This window comes from Bidens hawaiensis, unplaced genomic scaffold, assembly GCF_021521415.1.
Source record: "Bidens hawaiensis isolate Kalapana, Puna unplaced genomic scaffold, B.hawaiensis_p1.1 tig00003022_1, whole genome shotgun sequence".
NCBI lineage: Eukaryota > Viridiplantae > Streptophyta > Magnoliopsida > Asterales > Asteraceae > Bidens > Bidens hawaiensis.
In genome coordinates, this window is record NW_027491163.1 from 2,528,528 (window position 1) to 2,542,967 (window position 14,440).

The 14,440-nt window shown below is 37.4% G+C and overlaps 2 protein-coding genes across 2 annotated transcripts in view; one reads left to right on the plus strand and one right to left on the minus strand.

The window, feature by feature from the left end:
• LOC143622128 (serine carboxypeptidase-like 13) overlaps positions 1-6,020 on the plus strand; it is a 61,971-nt gene extending 55,951 nt beyond the window's left edge. Inside the window, exons 4-13 of the mRNA XM_077093364.1 lie at positions 4,114-4,236; positions 4,312-4,414; positions 4,508-4,545; positions 4,642-4,740; positions 4,819-4,911; positions 4,993-5,121; positions 5,231-5,475; positions 5,561-5,674; positions 5,756-5,801; positions 5,875-6,020. Coding sequence (XP_076949479.1) covers positions 4,114-4,236; positions 4,312-4,414; positions 4,508-4,545; positions 4,642-4,740; positions 4,819-4,911; positions 4,993-5,121; positions 5,231-5,475; positions 5,561-5,674; positions 5,756-5,801; positions 5,875-5,958 — 1,074 coding nt within the window. The 3' untranslated portion in view covers positions 5,959-6,020. The remainder of the gene's footprint in view (positions 1-4,113; positions 4,237-4,311; positions 4,415-4,507; positions 4,546-4,641; positions 4,741-4,818; positions 4,912-4,992; positions 5,122-5,230; positions 5,476-5,560; positions 5,675-5,755; positions 5,802-5,874) is intronic.
• Positions 6,021-6,747: 727 nt separating this feature from the next.
• On the minus strand, positions 6,748-8,669 carry LOC143622081 (GDSL esterase/lipase At4g10955-like). Its single transcript, XM_077093321.1, has 2 exons — positions 8,500-8,669; positions 6,748-7,958 (listed from the first exon to the last, which is right to left on the minus strand). The coding sequence occupies exons 1-2, from the start codon at positions 8,643-8,645 to the stop codon at positions 6,980-6,982; spliced, it is 1,125 nt and encodes a 374-aa protein (XP_076949436.1). The 5' UTR covers positions 8,646-8,669; the 3' UTR covers positions 6,748-6,979.
• Between the last annotated feature and the right edge of the window lie 5,771 nt (positions 8,670-14,440).

The following is a 14,440-nucleotide window of genomic DNA, read 5'->3' on the forward strand; positions in this document are numbered from 1 at the left end:
TCAAGAACGAATTGATAACGGAAACACAAACGAGCACACGATATTTAGGGTAAACCTCACGTCTTATTATACTCAAGAAACTAGCACAAAACTTGAATATAATAATCCCTCTTACAATTCCATAACCCTAACATGGCTATGTATTTATAGGAAGACCCTAACTTGGCCAACAAGTAAAGCCCAAATATAAAAGCCCAATTGTAACCCCATAAACCCATTACATCATTAATGAATTCCATAGGCCCAATAGATCTAACCCGGTCACCTACACGTGACGGGCCTAATACGATGGAAATTACCAACAATCACCCCCTAATTTCTGACTCGGAACTAGGATATCTTCAACACCGAGCAATCTTCTCATCTCGTCAAACTTGATTCTCGCAAGTGCTTTCGTAAGAATGTCAGCTCGTTGTTCCTTGCCACTAATGTGCTCCACCATTAACAATGCTGACTTTACATCCACATGATGTAATTGCCATACTTCAGTAGCTGCAATGGCAATGAGCATACGTACGGTTTCAAGTCTCGCCACCGGAGCAAAGACCTCGTCAAAATCGACTCCGGGTTGTTGCGCATTACCCTTTGCCACGAGTCTTGCTTTATATTTATTAATTGAACCATCTGCGTTTCTTTTTACCTTAAAAACCCACTTCAATCCGATAGCTTTAGCCCCTCTCGGTAACTCGGTCAACTGCCATGTGTCGTTTCTTTTAATGGATTCGAGTTCCGTTTGCATAGCTTTTAACCACTCTGGTTTGGATTTTGCTTCATCAAAATTCCTTGGTTCACCTTCTTCTAACAAAAGAAGTTCAATGTCCTCCACTTTCAAACATAGGACATAATCATTGAACTTAACCAGTGCAATCGGAACACGTGTAGATCTTCGTAGGTTAATTTCTGGTTCGTCAAGTGTTGTGGTCGCTAAACCAGTGGCTGCTGGTGTTGCTAAAGAGGCTGCTGAGTTGCTGGAATTAGCGACCAAAGCATCAGAATCTGTCGCTAAAGGTGTTGATGGGCTGTCTGAATTAGCGACGGAAGCTGTCGCTGTTTCTGTTTCTGAATTTGGCGACAAGGCTGAATTTTCATTGCTAATACTGTCGCTTCCCACATGCTCAGTTACAACTTGCCCAACTCCGGTATCAATAATCCCGTTCCAATCAACCCAAACTAAACCTGGTGCTAACTCCGTTTCTTTATTGGTTTGACCCGAATTAGACCAAACCCACGTCTTCTTCTTGTCAAAAACCACATCACGAGATATCACAACCTTCTGGGTATTTGGATCGAACAACCGGTAAGCTTTGGACCCGGTCTCGACTCCGATATGCACTAAACTTCTCGAACGGTCGTCGAGCTTCTTCAAGTGAGTGCCCACTATCTTTGCATACGCCACACAACCAAATACTTTAAGATGAGCAATATTCGGTTTCTTTTGTTTTAGCATCTCGTATGGCGTTTTCTCCTTTAGGGCACGAGTAGGAATCCGATTCTCGATATATGTTGCATGTCGGATTGCCTCACCCCATAAGAAATTCAGAACGCCCATTGCTTTTAACATACTCCGTGTTATCTCCAATAAGGTTTGGTACCGTCTTTCAACCACCCCGTTTTGTTGAGGTGTGTATGGTGCCGTTAGATGTCTCGAATGTCTTCTATGTCAAAAAACTGGTTGAACTCATGTGAAGTAAACTCACCACCTTGGTCGATACGAAACGTCTTGATCTTTTTCCCGACATCACTTTCAACCAATTCCTTAAACTTCTTGAAAGCTTCAAACGCCTCATCTTTGGCCTTCAACAAATACGTCCAAACAAATCGTGAGTAATCATCGATTAAAACAAACACGTACCTGTTACCCACTATTGTTGGAGGGGTAATCGGTCCACACAAATCACCGTGCACAAGTTCTAGGGCTTGAGTCGCCCTAAACACCGCCGAATTAGGAAAGGATTGCCTCGTTTGCTTCCCGACCAAACAAGATTCACATAACGGTAACGCCACGCATTCCTTCAACCATCTCCCTCCTAGCCATTAGCTTTATCAACTCAAAGTTCAAGTGGCCAAGCCTAGCATGCCACAACCAACTTGTTTCTTCAATTCGGCTAAGTAAACAAACCGGTTTACCAATCTTTAATTGTATCCGGTATAGCCGATTAGGAGAACGGGTCACCATCATCAACAACCTACCTTGCCCGTCATGCATCGTAAGGTAGTTATCTTTGAAATGAATATCACAGCCGTGTTCTGATGCTTGACCGAGACTAATAATATTGCTTCAAAGACTCGGTATAAAATAAACATCCGTAAGCAAACGATGTTCACCACTTTTAGCCTCAAATAAAATCGACCCCTTACCGTTTATATCAACATAAGAGTCATCACCAAACTTAACCTTTCCCGTGACACGGTTGTTAAGTTCAGAGAAGAAAGACATGTTACCCGTCATGTGGTTACTCGCGTCGTTATCTAGGTACCATTCATTACCATCTTTGGACTCGTAGTTTCCGGGTATAACCTTCTTTTCATTCAAGAACACCGTTTCTTGAACACTCTTCATCATAAATAGTATTGGATCTCTTGTCTCAGATGCTTCAGCTAACTTTGCTTCACCCTGAACTTTCTGTTTTCGGTTGGGACACTTATGGACAAAGTGTCCAAACTCATCACATCGATAACATTGAACGTTTGAGAGGTCCCGGGTTTTGCCCTTATGTTCACGGTTTTCCTGGTTCATAGCGTTTTCTTGATGACCGCGGTTTTGACCCGACCCGCGACCACCTCCTCCACGTCCATGTCCTCCACGTCCATGTCCTCCACGAGTGGACTCACGATCATTGTACCGACTACTTGAGGATTCAGACTTTTGAAACATAAGCTTACCTTGGGTTTCGAAATGCATGTCTTCTTCCCGAATCCGCTCCTCGTATGCTTTTAAACGTCCCACCACGTCTTCAAATCCAACAGTTTTGAGATCCAAAGTTTGTTCAAGAGATGCAACAATTTGAATAAACTTCTTTCGGGGTAGACTTGAAAGGAACTTCTTAACCATCTTAGTTTCCTCGATCACCTCTCCTAAACTCGCCGCCTTCGACGCCGTACACGAGAGTTTCGCCACAAACTCATCAGTGGTCTCCGTCTCTTTCATCCTCATACCATCAAACTCGTTCATGAGAGTTCGCAATCTTGCCTCCTTAACCCGATCAGCCCCCAGATTACGCGTCTTAATCGCGTTCCAAATCTCCTTGGCCGAATCAAGATTACCCACTTGCATGATTGTTGCTTCCGGGATCGACTGATAAATCAACGCAATCGTGATGTTGTTTTTATCATCATCGGTTGCACCCGGATAAATGGTATCCCAAACCTTATGCACGTTTAAGAGTACCTTCATTCGAATAGCCCATACCGTGTAATTGGTAGAGGTAAGCATGGGACTTTGGAACGCATTCGGGTTCCCGCTCGTCTTCATTGTTTCTTTATCACTCATCGTTCTTCCTTAAACCGTAACCCCGAAAAAAAATCAATCACAGCCTTCTGTTGAACCAAGGGAAAAAAATAATAAAAAACAAGTGTTATTATTTTTTCTTTCTTTTACTCCTTGTCAGAAAGATCTAAAACTCAATGACAGGTAATATATTACCGTTTGTTTATGTGTCGTCGGGTCAAGAGGAAACATGAACGTAAAAAGCATTAACTTATAGCACAACGATGTGATCCCGTATGTTGTTTGTCATACAATGCCCTATTTATACATATAAACTTAGTGGAATAACGCTAATTGCCTTAGCCATAACTCGTACTTAACTGTCTAGCACCGGTTAGATTAAATACTAATGTACGTGTCATGACACTCATGACATAATTACATAACAATTTTCACATGATAAATAAAAACCAAATGTTTAGATGTTTTGTATACTAATTAGTCTAATTGTAATGACATCAACTTTTTAGTGCTTTTCTTGGTGTCACTTTGGTCAGAACACTTGTCCTAAACTTGTTTTTCTGTTACGATTTTTATTTGAGTTTGACAATATGGGTGTGTGCCACTTGTAAACTTGGATGCCAACATCCTGCGATTGATGCCCCGGAAATATGATTGATATGCAGATGGCAAGCATAATTTTTCTAGATCTTCCTGTTGGTACTGGTTTTTCCTATGCAAGAACCGCACGTGCATCGTATTCCACCGATAACCAACTTTGTGATCATGCCTATGAATTTATGAGAAAGGTACATGAATTGATCTAAGTAGCATGCTATGATGTTCAAATGTTTATTGATTATGATTTGGAATTGTATTTGCAGTGGTTTGAAAGTCACCCGGAGTTTGTTTCTAATCCATTCTATTTAGGAGGAGATTCCTATGCGGGACTTCCAGTAACAATGATCACATCACTAATATCAGATGGTAACACTTTTCTCCATGTTATATGTTGGTATAATGGCGGACCTGACCATGTGCACTCCAATTTTCCATAATTTATTGGTTGCAAATGTGCAGGAAATGAAGTTGGCAATAAGCCTTACATTAATCTAAAGGTCCTAAGTCTAATCCTATGAAAACAAATAATGAATTAATCTCATTAGTACCTTTGAATAACTGTGAAATAGTTTATTGTAAATTTTGGGCATTAGGGATATGTTCTTGGCAACCCATTGACTTTTCCGGAAGAAGATAATTACGCAATTCGTTTTGCTAATGGTATGGGACTTATATCAGATGAACTGTACAAGGTTTGTACTGTCCTATATGACCGTATATATTTCTTACATGATTTAACATATAATGTTTGCCATTTTCAACGTCTATAGTCATTGTTCCACACGTGTCATGGAGAGTACCGATTAGAGTATATAAACACGAGCAACATAGAATGTTGTCAAAATCTTGAGTTGTACCAAAAGGTTCTTTACTCATGTTACATTGTCTGTTTACTCCATCTTGATGGAGAAAACACAAAATTTTAAAGTATTGAACTTTTCTAGTGCATATATGGGATTCAGAGAGCTAATGTTTTGGAACCTTATTGTGGAGATCATGAGCAGTTTCTTTTCCTACCCACTCAGAAGTTGCCTAAGGAGCAACAATATCTTTCTACATCTGAGTGTCGTGTAAGTCTATGCCGGTTTCTATTTCAACATATATCTTGATTTTATGAAACAAATTCTAACCAACTTGTAAGACAATTATAGCAGACATTAAGGAAATTATTGAATCATGCAGATTGATACATATGAGCTAGTTTACTATTGGATTCCTGAAGCCATGTTAGCTTTGCATATTCGGAAGGTATGTATCTTTTTAGTTTATAGAATTATATCATTGCTCACACATGCTACAACAACACAGGGAACCGTAACAGAGTGGAAAAGGTGCAACCATAATTTGAACTACACAATTACAGTTTATGATGTTAAACCATACCATCAAAAACTCAGCATGAAAGGTTACCGTTCTCTCATCTACAGGTCATATTTTGCAAGAGATTTGATACGTTTGTGAAAGAATATTTTATCAAATTAGTCACTAACGAACTATTGTAATTTATCACAGTGGTGATCATGATATGATCATTCCTCACCAGTCAACTCTAGCTTGGGTAAAAGACTTAAACTACTCTGTCATTGATCAATGGCGATCATGGAAGCATAACGGGCAAATTGCTGGGTAATGTACAGATTAATGTTGTTCCCAGTAGAGTGTAATCATCAAATGTGCTTATATTGGGTTACTTGCGTGTATTGGCAGGTACACGGAGAGTTACTCGAATATGATGACGTTTGCAACCGTGAAGGCAGGGAATCTAAATGTTCATATTTTGACAGTAGAAAAAGGTCATTAACTGAAATGGTTTGTTTATGTTACAGGGCGGTGGGCACACGGCCCCAGAGTACAAGCCTGAAGAATGTCTTGTCATGTTTAAGAGGTGGATATCTTACCAACCATTATAACCATCATAGCCTTTTATCATGTCGAAATAATATGATAGTCAGCCATGTATGCAGTTAATTTGTGTGGGTATCTGTCGGGACCAAAGATACGCATTTGCCACTTATTATAATTTCGTGCGGTTTATGAAGAAAAATAAAACTGTTTATTCATAAGAAAAAAAGTTATGGTAATATATAAAAAAAGTTGTTTTTAATTAAAAATCTCACCAACACATATGTGGCATTCGAAGAAGGGAAAGCAGGCCCGGATGTCAACCCTTCCCCATCACTCTACTTTGCATGTGTCTTCGTTTAAAACTCGCCACAAGTGGGTTACACACTCTTCCCTGCTTTCTTTAAATATATGTTAAGTTATTAATAATTAAAGAAAATTAAATGTTGGAAAAGTTCAAAAATAAAAAATACTCAGTTACTCCGGTGTTGCCGAAAATGTATTGACCCCTGCTGTGTTGGGACGTCGCCCCCATACACCCCATACAAGGTGTCACGATGTGCCTTGTCGGCCTCGACTTGGTCTTCCACTTCTCGGTGTCCTACATCTTTCGCACAAAATACTAACAAATTAGTAGTATTCACTGTTGATGGATGGTGCTTTTATGATGTTGAAGTGATGCTCTGGCAAGCGATAATCAGTCCATCTCAATGTTTCATTACATTCCGCGTGTAATTCATGGATACCGAACACCACCTTAAGGTGCTATGGAAAAGTCCGGGCACCATTTCGTGTGAAGCTAAACCGTTATAACTCGACGAGACACAAATCAAAATAATAAATCCATTCATATACTTTCTTATATTTGCACACACAAAAGTAGAACTTGCAATTCATAGCAACAAACTACATAAGATAACATCAGAATTTGTAACAGCCACAAATGATAATCAAAGAATAGGGAACACAATTTTATTTCTTTCTAAAAACAGTAACAAAAATACCAACATTTCTCAAACTTTGACCAATACACAAAATACTCAAAACCAGCAATTTACATAAACAAACTCAATCACGCATCGATGGCGGTCATCGACGATTTGTGGCGGTCATTGGAAGGCTATGCAGTGACTTCAACTGCTTGCTTATAAGCTTGCTACTTTGCAAAGCCAGTTCAAGTTCCAAATCATCTGACCACCATTGTTCCAATCCATGTGCTTCCAAAAACTTTTGCTTCCCTTTTGACAACACAAAAAGCTTCGCTGCCCGGTGCCCGCTGGCGGCTGATGGCGGCTTTACATTCTCCTTCTCATCACCACCACCATCGTTACCACCAGCAGGATCAGTATAATAACAGCATATATAATCACTATTATTAACATACAAATGAGGCACCCATTTGTTAAATGCTACTTGGTTATTACCACCACAATCTTCCTCATTAGATGCACCACCACCATTAGAAGACACCATTGACTTAACTTTCTGCCAAGCAACAACCGCCTTTTCACCCATATTTTTCAAACTCATAGCAAGTGAAACCGAGGGTGGGTTAAACAAATGAGTCTCAATAAAAAGCCCTTGTTTTGCTAACGATTTCCCTATTTGAAGCGCGAATCCAGCCCCTAACGAATGACCAGCAACCGCCACATTATGACTTCCATACGCATCAGAAATCGATCTTAACGCCTCTAACGCACCATTAAACCTCACAGAGCCTTTCAGACTTTCCCATGCCAAAAACCTTAGATCATCTACTATATCACGTCTAAGTGTCGGGCCTTTTAAAAGTGTTCCTCTTAGTGCTAGAACCGCACGAGGTGCACAACTTGGTCTAATGAGGATGAAATCTGATAATGCAGCTGATCTATCCCATTCCAATATTGCACCATATATTGATCCATCTCTTTCATCAATTAGGGTTCTTGAAAGTTTGTACTTAAAGGGTATGAACCATTTTGGTGCGAGTGCGGTTTCCTGAGAACGGTTTTCTTGTCGATCGAGTTCTAGTAAATAAACTGCTTGGATAAAGCAAGCAATAACAGTCCTCTTGTAGTTTCCATCTTTCCTAAAATTACAAAAAAGTGTGTACATTTTGATATATTTAGCAAAAAAACAAACAAATAACAAATAATTCCATGTGTTAATCTCCTAATTTCAATAAAACCCTAACAAAACTCTAAATGGCAGATTTAGTTGATCAATTCTGTTTCATTTCAGTAACAGAATCAAACAAATACCGAACCTTTCCGTTAACGCAATCACACATTCTAGCTACCGACGGTTTAAATATTTAATCACCCGAATTCCCCCAAACAAAACCCTAAAAGTTGCAGATTCATTTGATCAATTCAGTAACAAAAATAAACAAATAACAAAAGATGTAATGTATATGCAATCATACATTCTAGTAATCTGCTAGTTTCAATGAAGCCCTCCAATTGCAATCAAACCTTAACAAAACCCTAAATTTTACAGATTCAATTTCGTTTCGATAACAGAAACAAACAAATAACAAATGATTCAATCAATAATTTACTACTAAACTTTGCAGATTCAATTCATTTTAGTAACAGAAACAGGGTAATTATCAAAATTGAAATACTAACCAGCTGGAATTGATGAGATCACGCCAGTTCGGGGCGGAGACTTTACGCGGTCCGGATACATGAAAGGCGTAGGGATGGTGAACGGTGTTGTTTGATTCATCATCGACTGCTTCAGTTTCTCTCTCAACAAGTTTCTGATTGGACATTGTTGCAGATCACAATAGTAAAGTGAGAAATGATACGTTTGTTTTGGGGTTAATGGTCAGTGAAGGTTGCTGCTAATGGGATTTTAGGAGTGTGTGATTTGAATCTGAAGAAACGCATTATCTCCAACGGTCATATTGACTTCATTTGAATCAGGAGTTTTTAATTGTTTTTCTTATTTTGAAACTGTCTTCATTTACTTTAAGCACCCTTTATTATTTTGTTTCTTTTTTTAACCAAATTTTTAGCATTAAATTTTCTGTGTGGTCTTTGAATATTAATTGGAAAAGAAAAGGGAAAATCGTATGAAATATCATAAATCAACAAAATATCACCTTATTATTGTTATTACTTTTAACAAATATCATAAATCTCATCAATATATTAAACCATTTTTATAAAAAAGAGAGAAAAAGATACAATTATCTCTAAAACCGTTCTACTCCTATCAATCCAATTTAAAAAAAATAGCAAATACCACAAGCAACCCGAATAACCGACGTGATAACATTCTTTCCTTTTAGAAATTGCCTCCACAAAAATAACCGACGTCAAACGGGCAATGCTTTCGTTGGCGAACCTGACAACTTGGTCCTAGCCACTGTGCAACCTTTTACATATTTTTTTTATTTGTAATTTTTAAGTAGTAGAAAACGGCAAATTAAATACGCTTTTGCTTTGTTTTCTCTTAAAATCAACTCCTATATTTGGATGGCTGGTGAGTGTCTAGGGTGTTTAGAAAAACTAAGAGCAACTTCATGAAGTTTGTATGTACTCTTTTGATTATACTTTTGCAAACTTAAGCAAGCTATTTATTAAACTAGTTTTATTATTTCATGAAACTTAAGTTTTATGAAGTTTTAAGTTTTTATGTTTCCATGAAATTTTATGGGCTCGGCTCGTTTAGCTTTCTAAACAAGCCGAGGCCAAGCCAAATGATCCATCAAACAAACCCCCGTCTCCAAACATGATAAATGCATATCCATCAGGTCAAGATCTACAAACTTGCTCAGACTATGGTTGCGACAACCTTGTACGTTATCTTGTGGTTCTCGAATTTCTTTGGGATCCACAGCGTTGGAACATACAGTGTTTAGGGTTTGATTAGAGATAGCTTTAATAACATGTAGGATTATGAAAAGGCTGATCCTTATCATTTAATAGGGGGTTAACTCTGTGTGCTCGATATTAAAACAATAAATACTATAGGTTCCAATATACACAAATTCGCTTATCATGTCCAATACAAACTCCTTTCTAAGAACCTAACATGTTGAGAAATGAGCACATTATGTTTTCTGTAGTTGTAAAAGAAGTAAGCCACGATTACTTTTAGGTGTCCTACAAAAATACACTTGATTAAATAACTTGATAGAGCCGTACATCATTCGTTTTGCTTCACAACCTCATATCCTCAAATAAGACATTACACGGCTTTAGAAAAGGCTTTACAATGTCTTTTTTCACAACTTTAAAATCTTCTTCTATCTATAACAAAATCTATCCCTTTGCCTCGAATCTATCTTTTTCCTAGCCAATTTATTGCCAATCGCTTTGTTAGTTTACATGTGTGAATAATAGCGTATACGTTATACGCTGTATAACATATACGTCGTATACGTTGTCGCATATGCGCCGCATATATTATTGATACTAATGGTATTATCTTTTTCTCTAAAAATGCATGTGTTTTGCATGCCCCTTCTCTGAAGAGGCAAAGGCTCTTGGTAATATGCTCAATGGTCTTTACCTTCTCGATGCCATATTTTCCTGTTAATTCTTTTGTTTCCAATAATGTGTGTAATTCTGTTGTAAGTTGTGAAACTTGGCACAACAGAGTTGGTCATTTACCAAGTTACAGACTAAAACAATTACCTTTCATTTCTAATAATTCCTTAAAATCTATGGAGCATTGTGATATTTGTCCTAAGGCATGACAACATTAACTGCCATTTCCTACTAGTATCACATCAGCTAGTAAAATTTTTGAGCTAATTCATATCGATGTTTGGGTGTCATATCATACACCTATATACAATGGTTTTAGATATTTTCGAACTATAGTGGATAATTTCAGTAGGACCACATGGACACACTTACTTTCAATAAAAAGCAATGTTTTTCCTATACTTCAATTTTTTATTGAAATGGTTAGCATAGCAACCAGTTTTGCACCACTGTGAAATGCATCAGATCCGATAATGCTTTTGAATAGGGGTCTGGATCAATTCAAAGTGCTTATTTGTTGAGTAAAGAAATTATTCATTAGGCCACTTGTGTAGCTGTCCCTCAGCAAAACAGCATTGTTGAAAGAAAGCATAAACATTTGCTTGAAACCTCAAGAGCTCTTATGCTTCAATCTAAGTTGTCGGTTCAATTTTGGGGTGATTGTGTGTTAATTGCAACACATTTAATCAATCGGTTTCCTACCGAAATTCTTAACAATAAAGTCGCTTATGAGGTTTTAACAGGAAATGCTCCTTCATATGATCATCTGAAGTCTTTTGGTTGTCTTGCTTATGCTTCCACCTTATCTCATAAAAGAGATAAATTCAAACCAAGGGTTGTGCCTTGTGTTTTTCTAGGTTATCTTCTTAGTAAAAAGGCATAAAAATTGTATGACCTTGACACAAACAAAGTTGTCATATCACAAGACGTTATTTTCTTTGAAGCTTTATTTCCCTCTATAACTAAATCCAAAGATAGTTTCATTTTTCCATCTCTTGATCTTATCAATCAATTTTTTGATGATCCTTTGTTTACTCATCCTACTGACCCTGCTCCTAATCCTTCACCTTCTATTCATATCCATGTTCCTCTTTCTAATGCTAACCGTAATCTTGTTCAAAGATCTTCAAGAAAATTTGTTCCACCCTCATACCTAAATGACTATATTTGCAACAACTCTGAATCTTCTCATCATTGTTCCACACTGTCACTAATTCTTGCTCTTCTCTTATCTCTGTTCTTCTCCTCATCTTCTTACATCCAGCCAGTCTCTCACCCGAGCAATCTCTGATTTACATGAGCCTACTTCATATAAGGAAGCTGTTGGTTTTCCTGAATGGTAAGATGGCATGCACACTGAGTTTAAGGCTCTTGAAACCAATCAGACTTGGGTTGCTACTGATCTTCCCCGTGGAAAGAAAGCCATTAAGTGCAAATGTGTGTTTAAAGTTAAACACAACGCGTATGAGACTGTTGAACGCCGTAACGCTAGATTGATGGTGAGGAGAGATACTTAAAAAGAATGGATTGATTAAACAGAAACCTTTTCTCCTGTTATCAAGATGACCACTATTAGAAGCATTGTAATTGTTGCTACAAAGAGAAGTTGGTCTCTATTTCAGCAAGATGTCAATAATGCTTTTCTTCATAGGGATTTAGATAAAGATATATATATGTTGCCACCACCTGGTATGCAACTTTCTAGTGATCATGCGTTGAAACTTCAGAAATCCTTATATGGTTTGAAATAAGCTTCTAGACAATGGTATGGTAAATTGTCATTTGCTTTAAAGTCAAGAGGGTATCTTGGTTCTTAGAATGATCATTCTTTATTTTCACAGATTATGAGATCATTAGTGGTTTATGTCACTATATATTTCGATGCCATATTACTTACTGGGAACAATTTGGAAGAGATCAATAATCTCAAAACTTTCCTGGATTCGACCTTCAAAATCAAGGATCTTGGAAGCCTCAATTACTTTTTGGGTATAGAAGTCCTTAACACTACTAAAGGTATTATCATGTGCCAAAGAAAGTTCGCTAAAGATATGCTTTCTAAATTTGATACTTCTAATCTTCCTGTCACAAATTCTCCGTTGCCTCATCATTTGCAGCTTCGAGCTCATGAGAGAGTTGTTATTGATGACCCTTTACAATGCATGAAGCTTGTTGACCAACTAAATTACCTTACTCATACTCAGGCTGATCTTGCTTCTGATGTACAATTTCTAAGTCAATTCATATAAGATCCAAGGATTTCTCATTGGAATGTAGCGCTTCATACCCTCTCGTGTGTCAAAGGAACTTTCTCTCAAGGTTTATTTTTTTAATAATGATCGTTCTTTTGATCTGCAAGCTTTTTGTGACTCCGACTGGGCTGCGTATCCTAATACTCGTCGATTGGTTAGTGGTTTTTATGTTTCTCTTGGCGGCTCTCTGATTTCTTAGAAATCTAAGAAGCAGCCTACTGTTTCTTTGAGCTCGACTAAAGTCGAGTACCGATCTCTTCAACGGGTAACTGCTGAACTTGCTTGGCTGACAAGACTACTCTCGGATTTCAATGTTCCTAGCATTACTCTTGTCATGCTTAAATGTGACAGTCAAGCTGCAATTTATAATGCCAAGAATCTTGTTTTTCATGAGCGAACTAAACACATTGAAATTAACTGTCATTTTGTTCGTGAAAAGTTGTAAGAGGGGCTGGTCACTTTGGTGCATACCAACACAAAGGATCAGTTTGTTGACATTTTGACTAAGAGCTTACAGAGGTCTCGTTTTCACTTGCTGTTATGCAAGTTGGGGTTTTCCAAACCTTCAACTTGAGGGGGGATGTGAAGAATAGCGTATGCAGGGCACGCTGTCACATATACGCCGTGCCGTATATGTGATACATTGTCACATATGCGCTGCATATATTATGCTATATATATAGTTTTCTTGCTTCTTATTTTTTAATTTTTCATTCTGATTAAATAAGATTTTCCTTCCCTGTTTCTTTTCTTTTGATGCCATCGTTCTTCATCGTTTACAACATGCAAGTTTCTTTTTAAAATTACTATTTCAATGTTTTGTTTATTCCACAAAAATAGGTTTGTAGTTCTAAAAGTTCACCAATAGGAATTATAATTAGGGTATTTTCTGTCGTCTTTTTCTATGATGTGAGTAGTTCTATTCAACAAACGACACCCTATACATGTCAAAGAATGGTGTGGAATTGTGGATGAAACAAATGAGGTTATTTCAAAACATGATAAATGCTAGGTTACTAAATGAAATTTACTTAAGCTTTTGTGGTCATAGAGGCCACACATTGCGTCATCAGTCGTGTTAAAAAAAAAGGCAAGAAGCCAGTATCATCTTTTCTTTTTCTTTCTAGAATGACAAAAGACAAGAAAGGAGATAAAGATAAAATGACAAAAGATAGGACCTAAAGCTATGAAAAGATGAACTCATGTTATATTTTTGATATTTTATTTCAATTCTAGTGACACTATTTAATCAAAATATTCTGAATTTGTAATTCCACAAGTTTGATAAATTGATCCAACTATTCTTTCGAATTCAAATAATGAAAGTGATTGGAGAAATGAAAAAGGCAAGAAATAAGTTCTCAGCCAAAGAGATCCTGGTTCGAAACCTTCTTCAAGTAAACATAGATAGCCATCGCCGTTCAAGGAAAATAAGTCTTGGGCAGGTATTTTTATTGATTAACGATTACATTGAAAATTATTTGGTTCAAACATTATCTGCAAATTTTGATGATGAATTGATGACAAAAATTAGATCATACAACTTAAATGCAACCTAAAGATAACTATATTATTGTACGTTTTTCTCAAAAACTCTTGTACCAACCAAAAATGCAAAAAAGAACAGAGCACAGAAGCTCCAGTCAATGTGCAGATCTGCACCGGACATGCACACCGTCATAATACTGCTACAACGTAATGAACACTAAATATCATGGCCAGAAAGCTACACGTAGTTTTCATTATGCTATATATATGTGTATCGAGTCAACTCAACACATTTAAACCGTACCAAAAAAATCATCCGTTATTTTGAG

Coding starts and splice junctions, on each gene's coding strand:
- LOC143622081 (XM_077093321.1), bottom strand. CDS start 8,645: ATGTCCAATCAGAAACTTGTTGAGAGAGAAACTGAAGCAGTCGATGAT. Junction 7,959..8,499: donor GATCTCATCAATTCCAGCTG/GTTAGTATTTCA, acceptor TTGTAATTTTAG/GAAAGATGGAAACTACAAGA.